Source organism: Lemur catta, chromosome 3 (assembly GCF_020740605.2).
Source record: "Lemur catta isolate mLemCat1 chromosome 3, mLemCat1.pri, whole genome shotgun sequence".
Taxonomy (NCBI): Eukaryota; Metazoa; Chordata; class Mammalia; order Primates; family Lemuridae; genus Lemur; species Lemur catta.
The window spans coordinates 36,728,915-36,749,833 of record NC_059130.1 but is presented as its reverse complement, the minus strand read 5'-3'; the positions used below and the strand labels follow the sequence as shown (position 1 = coordinate 36,749,833).

Below are 20,919 nucleotides of genomic sequence, written 5' to 3'. Positions count from 1 at the left end.
CAGTTTCTGTTTTGATTCTATCTGCGTAGGGACCCATACCTGGTGCTGAATTGGAAGCAGAGTTTTCTGTGGCATCTTGTAACCCTTCAATGTTCTCCTTGTTCTCCAGCTGTTTCTTCAGTGTCCGAGTCTTAGAAGGAAGCATAGGTAACCGGGGCAGATATGGAACGACAGACGATGACGAGGCTGCTCTCCCAAGCTCCTCAGCTACCTCTGTGAAGACAACAAGGAAACTGATAAAAAGAGCAATTTTGTAACAGAGAAAAGGACATTTTCTTTTCAGAAAAGGCACATAGCAGAGAAAGAACTGGAGAATAGAGTACTAAGACATATAAAAGGAATCATAATATATGTACTCTTTTGTCTGGCTCCTTCTGCTCAATGTTATGTCTGTAGATTCATCCGTGTTGCTGCATGTGGCAGGGGTTCCTGCTCATTGCTGTGTAGTATGCCAATGTGTGAACACACCAAAATCCAACTGTTCTCCTGATGGGTATTTAGGTTATTTCCCATTTTTGGAGTACCGATACATTGCTAGGAACATCCTGCTACGTGTCTTTTGGCTTACAACTGTAGGCACATGTGTTTGGTATAGATTTTGGAGAACTGGTGGGTCACAAGGTATAGTTTTATTGGGTCCTGCCAAACTTTCCCAAAATGTACCAATTTACACTCCCACTAGCAGTGTATGAAAGTTCTGGTTACTCTGCATGCTTGCTAAAATTTGATGTTATCATTTTTTTGTTTGATTCTAATTTTAGCTATTCTGGTAGGCACATAGTGGTATCTCACTGTGGTTTTATTTTCTCTGTCTCTGATGATCAGTTATGTTGAGCATGGTCTCATGCTCATTGGTCATTTGGATATGCCTATTTACTAAGTGCCTGTTCAGAGGTTGAACAAAGTGGACAAATATCTGCATATATTTTGATTTTAAGTTGCACTGCACACTAAGAAGGAGGGTAGATACAATTCACTCCATTTCATGCAAACAAAGCAAATTAGGCTCTTACAAATGTGTTCACCCGATTAGTAAGCCTTGGCTAATTAAATCTTGGCCAGGGGTTTTGTGGCTTTTACTGAGGCAAAGACATACTTTGCTATTCATTTCTGAGCAAAAATGAAGCAGGTAGGATCAATTAAATTGTGAAATTTTGTGATTATTTTATAACTTTTTTGGGTTTTTTGCAGGGGAGAATGGGAGGACAGGGTCTCACTATGTTGCTCAGACTGGCCTCAAACTCCTGGGCTCAAGTGATTCTCCCACCTCAGCCTCCTGAGTAGATGGGACTAAGGCACATACTACTGTGTCTGGATCCTTTTTCTGGTAATTATTTTAAAAATTAACTTTCCACAAGACTGGGTACATGACACATAACCCAAGCCATGCCAGTGAGGTTCCTTTCTTTTGTTTTCATTTTTCTTTTAAGAGATGGGGTCTCACTCTGTCACACAGGCAGGAGTGCAGTGATGTGATCCATCATAACTCACTGCAGCCTCAACCTCCTGGCCTCAAGCGATCCTTCCACCTTGGCTTCCTAAGTAGCACCACCACACTTGGCGAGATTCCTTTCTTATGGGGCTATGTACAGCAACTGGAGCCAGACATTCTCTTTTTTGGTCATGAGTTTTAAAGATATGACCTCAGGGATGCTGGCAACTGTGTCCCGTGCTACTTGGAGGATTCTGAGGATGAGGTTGATGCAGAAGTAAAGAGAAACTAGATAAGGATGGGTGCGGGAAGGAGGGAGGGAGAAAAAAGAGAGGAAGGAGGAAGACCCGAAGCTACAAGAGTCCTTCAGCTTCTGAAGTTAGCACCATCCCTGCTTACATGGTTTGGTTATAAATCTTCCTTTTATTGCTTAAGAAAGTTTGAGCTGGGTTTCTTTCCCATAAAACTGATTCATAAATACATCCTTTTAATTAGGGACTGTGTCTTATCTCTGTGTCTCCAGACCTAGTATAGTGCCTGACTCAGATTAAATGATCAATACAATGTGGGCTGAATGTTACGTTTCTTATTTAGCAATTTTGAATTGAAATTAGCTTAGATAAGGGATTGGTTTTCTTAAGGAATATATTTTCAAGAGAAATAGAAATATTAAAATAAGGATTCAAGAGGAGTTAATAATTGAAACAAAAGTACCAAAAAAGTGGACCCTACTCTTTGGCTAACACCCACGGCTAATAGCACTTTGATGCCATAGGAAATAAAGCACACAGAAGAAAGAAGAGTGCTATACAGACAGCTGTGCCCTCTCCAGCCTGTAGAAGCTCCATGTACCAAAGGTCTAGGAAGAAGTATTTTTCATTAAACTTCAGTGTTATACTTCCCTTTTCCCTTTCTTCCTAACTGATATGATAAATCACTAAGGGAAGTGGACAAAATCCAATCTGCTTGATTTTCTCTTCTAATATTTTAAAACTTGAACTTCAGTAGTCAACTCTATTCGATTATGAAAGAAAGGAAAAAATTGAAAAATATGTACAAAATTCCAGAACTATATCACAGTGTCTAATAGGCAGGTGAAACTAAGAATTCTGTATTTTTAGTTCTCTAGGAATAGGCCTCTCTCTCTTTGTAACAAATATATTGTTTGACTTTTGCAGATAATTATAGAGGCTTTATATACAAAAGTTAAGAAACTGCCTGTGGCCGGGCATGGTGGCTCACACCTCTAATCCTAGCACTCTGGGAGGCCGAGGTGGGAGGATTGCTCAGGAGTTTGAGACCAGCCTGAGCAAGAGCGACACCCTGTCTCTACTAAAAAAGAAAGAAATTATCTGGACAACTAAAAATATACATATGGAAAAAATTAGCCGGGCATGGTGGCACATGCCTGTAGTCCCAGCTACTTGGGAGGCTGAGGCAGGAGGATTGCTTGAGCCCAGGAGTTTGAGGTTGCTGTGAGCTAGGCTGATGCCACGGCACTCTAGACCGGGCAACAGAGCGAGACTGTCTCAAAAAGACAAAAAAAAAAAAAAGAAACTGCCTGCATGTATCTATACACTTGTTTTTTTTTTAAATTAAAAAAAGGGGTTTATCTCTATTGATAACTTAACCTGTTTATTCTAAACACCTTTCCATGTCAATATATTTGACAATATCGTTTTAAATATATTCAATTATATGGACATAATAATTAAGTCAACTAGATATCTAATTTGTTCTTAATTTCTCATTATAAACTACACTCTGACGCAACATACTTGCAGCTAAATCTCTGTATATACTCTTAGTTATTTCATTAAGATCTAGTTCCAGAAATGGAATTTCTAGATACTGCTTTTATGACTTGGTTTTGCCTTTGTATATGTGGTTCAGAGTTGGAATTTTTTTTTTTTTTTTTTTTTTGGAGACAGAGTCTGGCTCTGTTGCCCATGCTAAAGTGCTGTGGCATTAGCCTGGCTCACAGCAACCTCAAACTCCTGGGCTCAAGTAATCCTCCTGCCTCAGCCTCCGAAGTAGCTGGGACTACAGGCATGTGCCACCATGCCTGGCTAATTTTTTCTATATATTTTTAGTTGTCCAGCTAATTTCTTTCTATTTTTAGTAAAGATGGGGTCTCGCTCTTGCTCAGGCTAGTCTCGACCTCCTGAGCTCAAATGATCCACCTGCCTCAGCCTCCCAGAGTGCTAGGATTATAGGTGGGAGCCACCAGAATATTTTTTATATTTATTTTTTCCTTGTCTCTTCCTTGCATCATGAGTATTGATGTTTAAAGAACTACCAAATTACTAATTTTCTTTATGGAGAGATTAATTTCTAATTAAAAAATAATTACAATATTATAATAAATATGAGACACAAAGACACATTGAGAAATAGCAAAAAAAAAAAAGCAACCAATAATAATAAAGGCCAAAAATTAATTCAGTATCTTGAAATGGAGCCTCAAACTATAAGAATTGATCATTTTTGAAATGTAATTGCCATAATTACCACGGCCAGCACCCAGAACTAGCCACCAACAGTAAATCCACCAGATTCTCACCTTCAGAAATGCTGGAGTCATGGAACATGGTTTCAAAAGCTTGATGCGTTTCGGCAAAAGAGGGCCTATCAGCAGGGCTCCACTTCCAGCCTATGTAACAGAAGAAGAAAATATTAAAAGTTCTTTGAAGGAATTATATGTCTAGTGGCATACCTAATAATGAATGAGTCCCATGCATCATGATGTGTGCTTATTAAACCAGAGTTAAAGCATGTCTACAATGATAGTGATGCAGCCACCTCTCAGCTCTAGCTCAGAAGCGTAATGAACTGATTTCCCAAGCCTGGTCCTTCTATTTACCCTTAGCTCCTATTCCCTCTACTATAAGGAGAGACGGTTTAGAAAATGGCAAGTTTTCTTCCACTTGAAAAATGAAGTAAAATCTGTCTTCAAACTCAGTCAAACCTTATAAATAATTTTGTGTGTGTGTGTGTGTGTGTGTGTGTGTGTGTGTGTGTGTGTGTGTATACGTACGTATTTTTTTTTTTTTTTTTTTTGAGACAGAGTCTCACTCTGTTGCCTGGGATAGAGTGCCGTGGTGTCAGCCTAGCTCATAACAACCTTAAACTCTGGGCTCAAGTGATCCTCCTGCCTCAGCCTCCCGAGTAGCTGGGACTACAGGCATGCGCCACCATGCCCAGCTAATTTTTTCTATATATATTTTTAGTTGTCCAGCTAATTTCTGTCTATTTTTAGTAGAGACGGGGGTCTCACTGTTGCTCAGGCTGGTCTCGAACTCCTGAGCTCAAACAATCTGCCCGCCTCGGCCTCCCAGAGTGCTTGGATTACAGGCGTGAGCCACCGCGCCTGGCCATTAACTGTATATATTTAGAAATACAACAGGATATCAGAAAGGAGGAGCTTGGAGTTCACATTTGACAAAGGGCAGTAGCCAATGCTCAATGAGAAAAGAACACAAAGTCTTATGTTCAAACACAACTGCAATGTAATTTATGGCTCACCTTCCTACTTTCTCACCTTCAAGCACTCAAATGCTTCTGTTTATTCATCACAGAGGTTACTTTGGGGCATTTGCCTTAGTCTTTAAGCAATCATTCTTATCTAGCTGAAAGCAGCCCTTCCCCTACCTTAATCTCTAAACTATGTTCTTATTAAATACACAAATGTTTTTGAAAATTGGGTCAATGTTTAGGCCATGAAAAACTATTCTTGGGTTCCAGTAAGACTCAATGGTATGTGATATGAAAACTGGCTAATCAATGACAAACTCTTTAAATGTCATAAGGCTAGATTCAATCTAACAACACTGAGAGGAGAAATGTTTCTAATTTTAACTCTTCTGAATTGCTAGCTTAAACTTTCAAAATTAAAAAATGCAAAAATACTCACATGCTCTCATAAGTTCATAAACCTTAGGGGGGCATCCCTCAGGCTGTTCCATTCGATATCCTTTTTCCAGCAGATCATAGACCTGAGACAGGTCAATACCTGGATATGGTGACATTCCATACGTAGCAATTTCCCACAACAGTACCCCAAAAGCTGCATAAGGGATTAAAAAAAAGATCTTAATGTTTCCTCTCTGATTTATTATTTATTTTATATAATTAATTCTCTCTCAAATTTTGGATGACATTCACACAGTTATTAATACAATAACATTAACATACTCTTGTATTGATTCTTACCGCATGACTTGTCCTTCTAAGATATCTGCCACAGGAATGCTGCAGATAATCTCAAAACAGTTCTATTTAAAATTCCCAATTTTCATTTAGGTTTCCTTTACTACAGTGGGGGAGAATAAACTTTGACCATTTAAGGAGCGTGAGGAATAATCCAACTATTCTTAGAATACTCTTTGATCCACCCCAGTCCCTCCATTATCTGTGGTTTTGCTTTCTGTGGTTTCAGTTACTCAAAGTCAACCTCAGACCAGAAATATTAATATTAAATGGAAAATTCCAGAAATAAATAATTCATAATTTTTAAATTGCATGCCACTCACTCTTGAGTAGTGTGATGAAATCTCAAGCCACCCTGCTCCTTACTGCCTGGGATGTGAATCATCCCTTTGTTCAGTGTATCCACTCTAGACTCTACCTAACCCTTTAGTCACTTAGCAGCCCCTTCGGTTACCAGATCCAAACACAGTATATAAACACGGTATATGTAGGATTCAGCACTATCCTCAGTTTCAGGCATCCACTGGAGGTCTTGGAATATATTTTCTTGAGGACAAGGGGGAACTACTGTATTTAATGAGTTTAATGGTTTTAAAGTCAGCTAATATTATAGGAGTAAGATAAAAACAGATTTACTTATAATTAAATAAAATTCACATTAGAAAAAAGAACTTGCTTGATTATGTCACAATTATGTTATTTCTGAGTTTGAGATTTCTGGTTAAAAAGTGACTTAGAATCCTACAGCTATTTCTATTGGCACACAATCCAAATTTGCAGACTTTTTTAGTCTACTTAGCCTCTACCAAGTCATACTGCTTCTCAGGGCAGTAGAAACAAGATCAGTTACAAGGACAAATTCAAGATGAAACCTCATCATGCCTTCTCTGTAAAGAGAGCTCTCTATCACAGAGCTCTGGAAATGAGCAACAAAACCTACTGTGGAAAACAGGGAGCTTTACAGAGAGAGGATCATTAGAACTGCAATGCAATATGAGATCTAGACTGTGAGTTCTTTGAAGGCAGGGACTTTTAAAAATTTTCTTGTTTATACTTCTTTCTATGCTAAGCACAGTATTGGCAGATAGCTTGCTGTATGACTGAAGATGGATGAGGGTAAAGGCAGAGAATACTGAATATCATATAAAAGAGAAGCTATAAAGAATTAAGGGCATTTATAAAGAAAATAAAAAGACATACTCAGGACAAAGTGCCTTTCAACCTTACCCCAGACATCAGATTTAATTGAGAACGTATTATAGGCAAGACTTTCTGGTGCTGTCCACTTAATAGGAAATTTGGCTCCAGCATGAGCAGTATAGGTGTCTCCAGTCATCAATCTACTCAAACCAAAGTCAGCCACTTTTACCACATGGTTTTCTCCCACTAGGCAGTTACGAGCTGCAAGATCTCTGTGGGAAAGAGAATCTTAATGTGATTCCATTGAGATGGTGAAGAAAATGGTCATGAATGCTCTATTCTTACTTAGTTCTTTGTGCTACAAGCAGAGTTGATAAGTAAGTGCTGACAAATGTGGTAGTATTTTATGATAATCACTAACATGGTAGAAAGCCACTAATTACGTATCATTGATAGAGTACTCATCAAGAGGCAGTTATGTGATGCCAAATAAAGCAGTCTTTATAAAATGGGTTTCTATTTATAAGTACGTTGCGATAGGTTTCACAGGTAAGCAGGAGACCAATGCTTTTCTACAAGGCTTTAAGTTCTTTACTAAGACAGAAAGCTATTTTTAAAATTCAGCCGCTAGATGGAGCAAAAGGATCTTGGATACAGTGCTGGGCAAAATAAAGAGATGGTTCTCTGTTTTGAGACTAGCAAAGGCCCCTCATTAACATTTTAATCAGAGTACAGTAAATTTACAAGTTGAAAATGACATTATAATGGGCCCTGTGAAATAGAGAACTACTTTCTTGAATCATCTGAAAATTTCTGGGAAGGTTCTCAAATTATTCCTTTACATGTCAAGCAAGATGGCTTCACTGTTAGTCATAGGCAACAAGCAGGTTTTACACACCTATGGATGAAATTCTTCTTCTCTAAATACTCCATTGCAGAAGAGATCTGAGTGGCCATGTAGAGCAGCACAACTGCAGTCACCTCTTCTCGGTTGCATTCTCGGAGATAATCAAGCAGGTTCCCATACGGCATATATTCAGTCACAATGTAAAATGGTGGCTCCAAAGTACACACACCTGATAGTTGAAGAATAGAGTTTGTTTTATTAGTATACATACATTCAAACACTCCCAATCATGTCGGCCAAGAACAATTTGACAATTTTTTAGGTCTAGTTCAGCAGTAATCTTTTCCCTTCTTACTACCACATTCTCTGAAATTAATATAGCAAAACTTAAGAAGTTGGTTGATAAGGGAATCTTTGCTTCCATTATATTGTTCTCTGGAAATTCATATGCCTTTGAAGTATTTGCCTGTTTGAGCAAAAGCAAAGTTACCTGTATTAATTCCATAAGGGGCCAAGAAGACCAAAACTTCTAGAGTTCTCTAAGTGCCCATGATTCTCCTCCTCGACTGTATACTAACAATATGTACCTAAAAGTAACAGCCATTGTGCACATGCTGAAGACTATGTGAGCCCTGCAATAATGCTTTATCAAAAGATTTTGTTTCCAGAGCCAAATATTTAGCTGATATATGGCAGATTCCTTACAATGAACCAATGAGAAACTATTTCCTTTGGAATAGATTGGCTCAATTTGAACATTCAAAGAAACTGGTCCTATTTATAAAGGGAACCGGCTTTAGTGAAAAGTCTCTTTGTGACTTGAACAGGTGACAAGAATCTATCGTAGTATATATAGCATTTCCTGTTTGTAAAAAGTAAACTGATGGGTGTGGTCACAATTTTTAATCGCTTCTTTTCAATAGTCCCTTGTTTAATGTCTATTTTGTAAAACTATTTTGTGACAGTTTTTGGCTTGGTACCATTTTGAACATTTCTGAACTTTTAATCTGGGGCAACTACCACAAACTGAGCAGTTTTATACACTGAAATCAATCCAGACCACTGTTTCTTGGGCAGTTTTTAAACACAGTGCCTCCTCACTAAAACGACAGCCATTTATTGAAGTGGATTCACATTTGCAGGTTCCACCATGGTGATTCAAAAGAATGATCTGGTAACAAAGGATTGAGAGGTTAAGTATCTTTGAGGAAATCTATGGTTCAAGGCAAGCTTCCTCACCTAATAGTTGTACCAGATTCGGATGTTTGATTTCCTTCATCACTGCAGCTTCTTTTAGGAACTCCTCCACCTCCATGGTATCTTCCTGGAAAAAGGGAAAGGGAAGAAAGAAGGAGGAAAGGGACAAACCCCCATCTTAATCATTCAAGTCAACTCACCATCCTAAAACATCAGCTTTAAAAGTAAAAGAGAGTATCTTTTGAATATTTTAGCATATTATTTTAAGAAATTTTATCACAACTTAATACGCTCTATAGAAATCCAACTAAGAAAGAAAAAATGCCCTTGAATTTATCCAATATTAGAAACTGGAGTAAAAATTAGCAGGATGATAAAAATTCAGCAATCACGTCCTGTAACCAACTAAAACACAGGTGACTTGGATTGGATAATTCAATTCTCTGATAGTTTACTTCTCTAGATATCTCAGCCTTTGAACAAGGAGAAAGAGCAGTTAACTGTTTACATGTTTATCTCCCTGATTAGGCCATCAGCTTTTTAAGGAGCAATGCATGTTTGCAAGGCTTCATATATTGTTTCACATTCAGAATATACTTAATAAACAGAACTGACTACTACTCATAGCTTAAGAATAGCCCTTATGAATGATACACCAGAACTACTGAGGCTCTGAGAGAAGCTTCAAAGAATCAAATGAGTGAAAACCCTACAATCTGATACCAGGATACTTAAAGATGAGACAGAGTAGCATCAGGAAAAAGACTTCTGTGAATATCAAGAACAAGAAGAAGTGATCTAATTGCAAAGACATGGGAGGAGCAAAAAAGCAGGGAGATAAACGACAGAACGAGCCCCAGGATTCTCCGACAATGCACAAAGAATTCAGTCCAGCAGGGTCATTCTCAGGAAGCAAAACAACTTGTTTTGCTTTTATAACTTGCAATTTGCTTCTAACCTCCCACTAAGATTTACATCAACAGCCTCAAGAGACAAACCTTTCCCACACGTGGGTGTCACCCCACTGCAGTGAATGATCTGCCCCTGCACTGCCAGCAATGGCATGAGGGCTAATCATCACATTTGCTAATGTGCTTGGCACCCGTGGGTGGAAAGTGTTCCAAAGTCAAAGAAGGGCACACTGATTCCAAGTGACTAAACACAAAAGAAAAAGATGCCTGAAAACTGTAATTCTCAGCAACCCACCTTCAGCGTTTTCACGGCAACCGTAAGGCTGTACTTCTTCCAGACGCCAACGTAAACCTCTCCATACTGACCGCCCCCAAGTTTGTGCTTCATGGTAATATCTGTTCGTTCCATTTCCCATTTGTCATGGATGGGGGACACACCATAGACTGTAGGCTTATTACACTTGGGTGCTGGGTAGTGTAATGTTGTCACCAGCCCATCAGCCACTGTGGAGTGATGGTGAACAAGCTCTGCCAAGGTGCTGAAGCGACTCTCAGCAGTCACATATACCTGGTGAGAAAAGGAGAAAAGCTAAACAACTTGAAAATAGATCAAGATTTTTTTTTAAAAAAAAGTCCTTACCTCATTGGTCAAAATATATAAAGATAGGAGGTTTTCTTTTTTTTTTTGAGACAGAGTCTCACTTTGTTGCCCGGGCTAGAGTGAGTGCCGTGGCGTCAGCCTAGCTCACAGCAACCTCAAACTCCTGGGCTTAGGTGATCCTACTGCCTCAACCTCCCGAGTAGCTGGGACTACAGGCATGCGCCACCATGCCCAGCTAATGTTTTCTATATATATTTTTAGTTGTCCAGATAATTTTTATTTCTATTTTTAGTAGAGATGGGGTCTCGCTCAGGCTGGTCTCGAACTCCTGACCTCGAGTGATCCACCCGCCTCAGCCTTCCAGAGGGCTAGGATTACAGGTGTGAGCCACCGCGCCCGGCCTATTTTCTTAATTGAGGTAAATAAAAGAGTTCAGTGATGATGGCAAGGGGAAACACAGAACTTTAATCTTATTTAAACAACTCTTCCTATTCTTCCTAAATTAAATTAGCTCAGTGCTGGGGGGAAAGCTTTCAAAATATCTGTCTGGGCCAGGTACAGTGGCTCACGCCTGTAATTCTAGTACTCTGGGAGGCCCAGGCAAGAGGACTGCTTGAGCTATGGAATTCAAATCCAGCCTGAACAAGAGAGAGACTCTGTCTCTACTAAAAATAGAAAAATCAGCTATGCATCGTGGCATGCACCTGTAGTCCCAACTACTCAGGAGGCTGAGGCAGGAGGATCCCGTGAGCCCAGGAGTTTGAGGTTGTTGTGAGCTACAATGATGCCACTGCACTCTACCTGGGGTGACAGAGTGAGACTCTGTCTTTAAAAAAAAAAAAAAAAAAAAAAAAGGCATCTGTCTGGATTGTCAAGCTCATTGGTCTTCGAATATTTTTAAGCAACAAGACAGTGGAACTCAAATGTATCAATAGGCCAGGCACGGTGGCTCACACCTGTAATCCTAGCACTCTGGGAGGCGAAGGCAGGAGGATCACTGGAGCTCAGGAGTTTGAGACCAGCCTGAGCAAGAGTGAGACCCTGTCTCTACAAAAAACAGAATTAGCCAGGCCTGGTGGCATGCACCTACAGTCCCAGCTACTGGGGAGGCTAACGCAGGAGTATCACTTGAGTCCAGGAGTTTGAGGTTGCAGTGAGCTACGATGATGCCACTGCACTCTAGCCAAGGTGACAGAGTGAGACTCTGTCTATAGAAAAATACATACACACACACACACACACACAAAGTAAAAAGAAAGAGATGTTCTGATTAAAGTAGGCAAGCAGGGACTTGGTTCTTGTAACATTTTTAGAAATACCACCTCACAATCCTGCACAGAACATAATTTGAAAACCACTTATTTAAATTTTTTTGATAGGAGGAGGGTATTCAAATGTCTTATAATTTTTTATTACGATGTGCACTTGAGTGTCCAGGCCATTCTTTTAAAAAAGAGCCTCAATTTGATTTCAGAGAGTTGTTAACAAAATAGTTTTTAATTTGTGATAAGCAATTAAGAAGTATAAAGTAAGAGCAATCTTTGGCCATACCTCCTAAGGGAGCTTGTTATTTTTTAAAAAGAAACTTTTGTTTTATTATATACAGAAAGGTATGTGATTCATAAATGGAGAACTGATGATTTTTATAAAATAAACTCACCCATGTAAATATCACCCACATCAAGAATTATAACACACTACATGCCTCCCAGATATTTACCCCTGCAAAGGTAACCACTATTCTGACTTCTAATGCCTTAGATTAGCTTTGCCTGTTTCTGAACTATAGACAAATGAAACCATACAATATGTATTGCTTGTGTCTGCTTTCTTTCACTCAACCTTTTTTTATTGCAATATAATTCACATACCATAAAATTCACCATTTTAAGGTATACAATTCAGTGATTTTTAGTATATCCACAAGGTTGTCCAAACATTACAACTCCAGAACATTTTCATCACCTCAAAAAGAAACCCCATAACTGTCAGCAGTCATTCCCACTCTCCCCATTCTCATCCAGGGCAAATACTAATCCCTTTCACTCAACTTTACAAACCTTTTTTGTAAAGGGCCAGATAATAAATATTTTAGGCTTGTGGCCGTAGGATCTCTGTCACGACTACTCAGCACTGCCTAGTAATAAAAAGTAACCAAACAAATGGCTATGGCTATATTCTAATAAAATTTTATTTACAAAAGCAGGCAGTTGATAGGCCATAGTTTTCCCTCATGGTACTATGTGTGGCATTACTATGTTCATTTCTGTTGCTGTATGAGATTCCATTTTATGAATATACCATAATTTATTAATATTAATAGATTCTACTGTTGTTAGATATTTGGGTGTTTCCAGTTTTTGGCTATCACAAAATATGCTGTTATGAACATTCCTGTACATATCTTCTGGTACACATATGCACTCATTTCTGTTGGGTATATAACTCTCTTACATTATTATTTATCTTATTCTATTTGGTTTAGTCAAGAGACAATATACTATGTGTGTAAGGTGGTGCAAAAGAAAGAGAACTAATAACTTACTTATTTCCTACTTTGTACCAGCTATTATGTTTTATAGAAACTATTTCATTGAATCCTTACAACAATCCAATAAAGTAAGATTTAATTATAGACAGGGAAATTGAGGCTTATATAAGGTCACAAAGTTAATAAATGGCACGGTTACAAAGCAAACCAGGTCTACTTGCTCCAAAGCCTGTGCTTTCTCCCACTATGCATATCACATAGAGGGGAAGAATGGAAGAAATGATTCAACCTAAGTTCACTGTTCAATAGAAAAACAGCTGACATAAAATCATGCTTTACAGTTTATAACACATAACAGTTCCATTCTAACACTTCCATTCTAACTAACATGATTGGTCCTTCCAATATACAAATTGCTAAATCACTGAACAATCTATTTATATTAACATACATTAATGATCAACACCAGTCTCAGAAGTCTAAATTCTTACTCTGTAAACTTTCTAGTAGAGATTATTATAATTTTCAAAGAGGCAAGGTTAATTTACAAATTTTATGCCAAGGTAATGGGTACATATTTGTGTACTGATGATTAGAACAGCTAACTTACATAGTAGTTCCCTCATTCTTCACCTTCAAATTTAGCTTATCATTAAACTATTAATATAATACTGTTTTAAATTTCCATTACTGTATCTTTTTGAAAAAAGCAAGCTCTAACATGTCAAATAGTCCAAACCCACAAAGTTAGCAAATATTTTATGTCAGACATAAAACTATATTTCACTTCAGTCATTCTGAGTATTATTTCTACAAAGCAGCCAGTCTACACCTACAGGTGGTTACTGGCAAGTCTTACCTTGCCATCTGTGGTGGTATTGATCCTGTAGTGATACACACGCCCCTCGTACCTGAGTGAGATTGATAGCTGCCCAGGGCTGCTCTCACTTTCTCGCACCAGGAAACTACCATTGATAAGACTGCTGAGCAGATACTCTGCTGCACTGCGTGACACAGGTCCATGGTACCAGGAATGTTTTTCCAGGCTGTTCACTGGGGTGATGTAGTTGCTTGGCACCCAACCCTGTCCATTCTTAGAGCGAACTTCACTCCACTCACCATTCTGGTTGTAACCAAGGACTCGTAGCTTTTCACCTAGCCATGAGGTCATTACAGAATGAAAGAAAAGACATTAAGACTTTATTTCAAACTGAAGCAGTGTATTGTCAAACTTTAAACTCACTGAAAAATGAATCAGGAACTTTTATGTCCAAAAATGATTTCAAATAAGGAAAATAAACTTTGCTGCTCATCATATACTGTACTCGCTTTAGCCTGTAGCTTAAACCACAGAAGCACAGTCAGAAATGGTTTTTTGTCATTCACTACATTTTTTAAAGGTTTATACACTGTCTAAAAATATCCTTAGGAAACTATGTATGGTAGTAAAATGGTATACAAAGGTAGAAATGGCTGGAAAGGGAAACAGTGTTCACTATTCAAAAGAAAAATAAAATTCACTTTCCCACAAAACAGTTTATCAAGGAATATATCTTATATATGCCTGGTTCAATGTTAACGACAGTCAAGCATTAAGGATAAGACATATGAAACAAAGTTACTTGGCAAGTGAACTACAAATTTCACTTGGCATTTAGGCAACAAAATCATCCATGTAAAAAACAAACAAATAAAAAAAACCACCACAGGCCACAGAGTTTTCAGCAAGAAAACTATTTGGGGTGGGGGGGTTGGGCAGTCAGGACTTCCAAAGCACAATCTTTACCAAGACTCAAGTTTTAAAACAGTAATAGCTTTGTAATTTCCCTTCTATTCCCCACAGGAAGAATGAATCACTCCCTTCTATTCCTCTAAAATTAGTCTAAAATGGGAAGCTGACTCAGAAGTTGGAACCCAGAACCCAAGTCACTTAGTACATCTTTGCTATCAACTTCAATGTCCTTGACTTCTCTATTCAAGTTGTGAATATCAAGGTTAGACTTCAACATACGTCTTGCCCCCTATTCTTGCAACACAGATTAGAAGCTTCTTTGGCAAAACTAGAAAACTAAAAAAGATATCCTTAGTAATAGGTAAATGTTAATCTGAAGAATCGTTGTAGTACCTTATGCTCCTATCTCTAAGAGATGCAAGCATTCCTACAGAGTTCATAACTATTAATACTTCCTCAGCATCAGAAAGCAGCAGCCAAATCAATCAAAAGCACATGACCCAGAAATCATCAGGCAAAGACTATTGAGGAAAAACCCAAAATAATTATTGTGGTAACCATCTATCTTTTCCCAGTGGCCTACACAAGTGTTTACCACAAGATAGCTTTCTATGAGCCCCTACTATCTCACCTGACACACCTCCATATGAGACATTCAATGAGAAAAAATGTAGGAGTGTACATACACACACACATGTATTAAAACAAACACGTACAGACAAAGGAGTGCGTTGGGGTGGTGACAGATACACACACGTGCACAGATAAACACTCGACAACCATATTCACAGGGGGAAAAAGAATCTTGCTAGAAAAACTGAAGAAAACTTGTTGCTCTGTAGTTTTTCTCTTAGTCCAAAAGAACTAAAAGTAAAGACTAAGTACTTTATGTATTTATATATATATATATTTTAATATTTTTGCTTCCTTAAAAAGAACCAGTAATGACAGGCCATCATAATTAGGATACAAACACCCTAGTTTTTGTCTGTTTTCCTCTCTTTGTGGCAGTTATAAGGAGAATTTCCTCCTCTGGAAGTTTTAACTGCCATGGAAGTTGACAGAGGTACGACGAGCAGAGATATAAACACTGGCCCAACTGGCAGGAATCCTATGGAGAACTTTTCTTAATTCAAGCAAAATATCACCTTCAAAGAAAAAGGAACTAAAACCAGTACTGTTGTTTTATTTTTTAAATATATTTTCTTGTCTTTTAAAATAATAAAATGGCTTTAGCATGACATCATTTCATATTAATAAGAACCTGATTTTAATATAAAAATATGGCATTTTGTGAATTTTAAGAGACACAGCTGTCGGCCATAAGGTAAAGGGAATCCTAGTCCTTGAGCTGCACACTAGTGGTTGCTATAACTGGTTAACTGAGGGATCAACAGAATTTCTTTGTCAATAATTTCTTAGTGACTGAGCTATCTTAAAAAATATTAACAAGAAAATCATACTTACAAAAGAATGTTCTGAGTCTCTGCTTCACAAACTTCTCTACTGAAGAATCAGTAAAGGTAAAACAAAGTGTATTATAGTCCAAAGAGACTACTGCACAGTATAAACTTTCTTTGGAGTCTTTTGTTTTATCCTCAAACTCTGTGTAAAATTTTCCTTCAACTATATAAACACAACCCCCCCACCCAATATAGCACATATCATCCATCTTTAAGTAAAATTGACACTGGGAGATGATACCCTTTTACTTTTCCTATGCCTGTAACAACTCCTGACACATGCATATGTGCAATCACACCTACTCTGGGACATATCTATACCACAGTACAAGAAACTCAGTTTTAAGAACTACTGCTTTCATAGGCAACCAAAGCAAAATTTGACAAATTAAATTACATCAAGCTAAAAAGCTGCTGCACAGCAAAAGAAACTATCAACAAAATGAAGAGACAAACCCACAGAATGGGAGAACATATTTCCAAACCATCTGTCTGACAAGGGACTAATAACTAGGATATATAAGGAGCTCCAACAATTCAATAGGAAGAAATCAAATAATCTGATTAAAAAATGGGCAAAGGATCTGAATAGACATTTCTTAAAAGAAGACAAACAAATGGCCACAGGTATATGAAGATCAGTCATCAGAGAAATGCAATTCAAAACTACAATGAGATATCATCTCATCCCAGCTAAAATTCCTTTTATCAAAAAGGCAATGACGAATGCTGGCAAGGATGTGGAAAAAGGGGAACCCTTGTACATTGTTGGTGGGAATGTAAATTAATGCAACCACTATGGTAAACAATATGGAGGTTCCTCAAAAAACTGACAAAAGAGCTACTGTATGACCCAGCAATCCCACTGCTGGGTATATTAATATATCCAAAGTACAGGAATTCAGTATATCAAAAAGATATCTGCATCCCCATGTTTATTGCAGCACTATTTACAATAGCCATGATATGGAATCAGCCTAAGTGTCCATCAGTGGATTAGTGGATAAAGAAACTGTGGCACATACACACCATGGAATATTATACAGCCACAAAAAGAATGAAATCCTGCCATTTGCAATAACATGGATGGAAGTGGAGAACATTATGTTAAGTGAAATAAGTCAGCCGGGCGCGGTGGCTCACGCCTGTAATCCTAGCCCTCTGGGAGGCCGAGGCGGGTGGATCATGTGAGCTCGTCAGGAGTTCGAGACCAGCCTGAGCAAGAGCGAGACCCTGTCTCTACTAAAAATAGAAAGAAATTATATGGACAACTAAAAATATATACAGAAAAAATTAGCCGGGCATGGTGGCGCATGCCTGTAGTCCCAGCTACTTGGGAGGCTGAGGCAGGAGGATTGCTTGAGCCCAGGAGTTTGAGGTTGCTATGAGCTAGGCTGACGCCATGGCACTCTAGCCTGGGCAACAGAGTGAGACTCTGTCTCGAAAAAAAAAAGAAAAAATAAGTCAAGCATAGAAAGACAAATCCCACATGTTCTCACTCATATGTGAGAGCTAAATATTAAAAAACAATTGATCTCATCATGGACACAGAGAGTAGAATGATGGTTACCATAGGATGGGAAGGGTAGCAGGGATGGAGGGATAAAGTGGGATGGCTAAAGGGTACAAAAATGTAGTTGGATAGTTAGATAGAATGAACAATATTTGATAGCACAACAAAGTGACTATAATCAACAGTAAGTTAGGATATACTTTAAAATAACTAAAAGAGTGGAATTGGAATGTTCCTAACACAAAGAAAGGTTAAATGCCTGAGGTAATGGATACCCCAATTACCCTGATTTGATTAATTCACATAGTATGACTGTATCAAAACATCACATGCAGCCTATAATGATATACACTATTATGTACCCATAATAAATATTTAAAAAAATGTTTAAAGAATTCCTGCTTTTGATTAATCTGACTGGATTTAAAAATTGATACATATAAAAATTTTATATAAAGGTAATATTCCTTGAATGGAAGGTGGCTTGTCTTCCTAATTTGGTGTATCTACTCCTGCTTACTTAATTCTGAACCTTACAAATAAAAAGCGTCTGTGTGACAAATTAATCATTTAAGTTATGATTTCATTTAGTTAAAAATTATCCCAAAATACATTTTTTTCCAGTAGGAGGCTTTCACAGGTTCAAAAGGCTTAGGCAGACTAGCAATCCAATTTACGTACACAAGAATGTCCCCATACTCCTATTTCTTTCTCATAAAAGTTACTTTTGTTGCCCTTGCTGAAAAAAATAAAAAATGGGTGATTTTACTGGTCATGTCCTTAGTGTTCCCTTTTAAAAGAAAGAATTTACCACTCAAATAAACTAGTACTCTCTCGAGAATATTACTATAATAGAAACCGTTCCTACTATTCTTTTAACTAACCCATGTAAATAGGAATGATAGAAATTTAAGTTGTCTAGGCCAGTGCTAATCAAAGTTGGTCCATAACAAGATAAGAAGCTTATGCCAGAATGTTCAACAATGGACTATCTTCATGCAGAAAATCTTGATCCAAAAAAATGAAATATTAGCTGAGCTAAATAATAAATAGTATGCTTAGTGATGCAGCTGGTTTACATTTTGGGTACAAATTCTTAATCTCATTTTGGATTGGTAATGCCACAATCCTCAGATAAGCAGTCAAGCCCTCAGACAATACTTGTGAGTAACACTGGGGTCTGGCAACTTGACTCACTTAGCCACCGTTCACTTAGAACAGACATATAGTAAGTCTTACCTTTGTGGTAGATAAATGTGCTGGCAAATTACATATGGTACCGAATTCTGAGAATAAGGAAAGTTTGAGTTTTTCCTAAGGTACTTTATCTCATTTCACCTTTAATATACCCTAAAAAGTAGAGTTATACTTTATAGGGCATTATCTCATACATAGGTTAAAAAAAAGAGACAAGAGAACAAAAGTATCAGGGCTCATGTTATCTAGCTGACTTTAGTTAGTGGCAGATGCTAGAACAGGTACTTTATTCCTTAAGCATAAATGAAAACTGAAAAGTGAGAGGATATTACATAAAAGCCTCACCTTTAGTGATGCTGAGTGTGTTATCACCACTTGCTACAAAATCATAAAGTGCAACGAAGAGATTAGGGTCACTCTCAGTGGCTCCAAGCAAGTTCTCCTTGGAGCTCCACCTGATAGCTTCATTCAGTGCCTGGGGTTCCACATCACAACTGTAGGGGCGATGCAAGGCTTCTGAAAGACGTACCAAAAGAAAGGAATTCACAAGTTCAACAACTAAAACTTCATTTGATTTCAGTACATGCACAATTCAGCTGCTGGCTCCAGAATGAGACAGAACTGTACAGTTTGTGGAGTCAGGAAGAATGAGCAAATAGACACTGTATCTCCTGAGCATGAGAAAGCAATTTACTTGTTGAAAATATAACAAAGTAGTCAGAGAAAAGAACACAAACTGAGAGTGTACCCTAATTTATATGCAGTCACCAAAATCAGACATAAATGAATAGGAAAAGCACAGTTTTCTCAAAATGTAAAAAAAAAAAAATCTCAAAAAGAAATGGCTACTAGCTTTATAAAACATAAGCTATTTTGTTGTGGTGGTGGTGGTTTTAAAGAAGAAACGGTTATGTTTTATAAGTCTTCCCAAACTACCTGTCTTTCCTTACTCTCTTCATAAAAAAACAAATTATAGAACAGACAAGAGATTATTTTTCAGAACTATGTACATATTATATAAATCCAGGCCCTCTATTTACATGTAGAAAAAATTACAGAAATAGTGCTCCTGGAAAAAAAAACCCTATAATTATCTGCAAAGCAAAGGAAACCTGTTGCTTGCTTTTTTAAAAAACAAAAACAAAACAAAACAAAAAAAGGCAGAAGGAGCCTCACTATGGTGCCCAGGCTGGAGTGCTCTGTCTATTCACAGGCATGATCCATAGAGCACTGCAGTCTAGAATGCCTGGGCTCAAGCAATCCTCCTGCCTCAGCCTCTGGAGTAGCTGGGACTACAGGCTGTTCATTATTTCATTGACAATTTTTCTTACTCTATTTTGTTTTCCTGGGCAGTGGACTTTTGTAAGATATTAATAACTTAATTGAAAGTCCTAGAAAATATCACCATCATTGCACATTTATTGAGTTTCTGCAATGCGTAGTGGTTGAAGCCTTAAAGATGTTTCTTCCTCAAGGCTTTACAGTTCCTAATTCGTACTACATAAACAGGTGAACCCTACACCATCTTAAAGATCACCTGCTTCTCACAGCCCAGGTTGATTATACAAAAAATACACTGTTCTTCTAGTAGTAATTATTCTTGATCATTGAGACTATTTTTAATGGTTGTCTGCCAAGGCAAACTATCCAGTTGCCTATGCACATAACAACATCTTTCCATTATGTTTCTCTCCCTCCACTCATTTTTAATGTAAAATTGGTTTTATCATATATGAAGCAAAAAAACCTTGAATCTGTAGTTTTATTTTTTTTCAAATCCATTCCCTCTTCTCCATCTCTATTGCCAGTGACTTGGTTCAGATCCCCAGCATCTCTCACCTGGACTACTGCCTCCAGTCTTGTCTCCCTCAAAGCCATCCTCCACACAGCTGGCAAAGTGATCTATTTAAGAAAAGAATTTGACCACGTCACTCTTCTTAAGCCCCTTCAGCAGTTCACCATCAAGCTAAAGTCTCTTTATCATGACCTTCAAGACCTTTCATGATCAGGTCTCTGCCTACTTCTCCAGCTTTGCCTTCCCCCACCTCAAATTGAAAACTGTAACATACACCAGGCTGGCTTTCCCATCTTTTGGACTTTGTTCACACACTCTAGCCTACCTGGAATGGGTTCTCATCCCACATTTCTTTTGACTGGCTGACTTCTACTCATAATACTCAGCTCTG

At 37.9% G+C, this 20,919-nt stretch overlaps 1 protein-coding gene across 6 annotated transcripts in view; it reads right to left on the bottom strand.

The window, feature by feature from the left end:
• The window catches only part of ABL2 (ABL proto-oncogene 2, non-receptor tyrosine kinase), a 111,044-nt gene that overhangs the window by 10,240 nt on the left and 79,885 nt on the right, over positions 1–20,919 (bottom strand). For all 6 annotated transcript variants that reach the window (XM_045547265.1, XM_045547268.1, XM_045547270.1 and 3 more), the window contains exons 2-11: positions 20,573–20,635; positions 19,079–19,249; positions 13,688–13,983; positions 10,032–10,304; positions 8,868–8,952; positions 7,680–7,857; positions 6,869–7,053; positions 5,346–5,498; positions 3,996–4,085; positions 40–213 (exon numbers count right to left, since the gene is read on the bottom strand). In XM_045547265.1, coding sequence (XP_045403221.1) covers positions 40–213; positions 3,996–4,085; positions 5,346–5,498; positions 6,869–7,053; positions 7,680–7,857; positions 8,868–8,952; positions 10,032–10,304; positions 13,688–13,983; positions 19,079–19,249; positions 20,573–20,635 — 1,668 coding nt within the window. The remainder of the gene's footprint in view (positions 1–39; positions 214–3,995; positions 4,086–5,345; positions 5,499–6,868; positions 7,054–7,679; positions 7,858–8,867; positions 8,953–10,031; positions 10,305–13,687; positions 13,984–19,078; positions 19,250–20,572; positions 20,636–20,919) is intronic.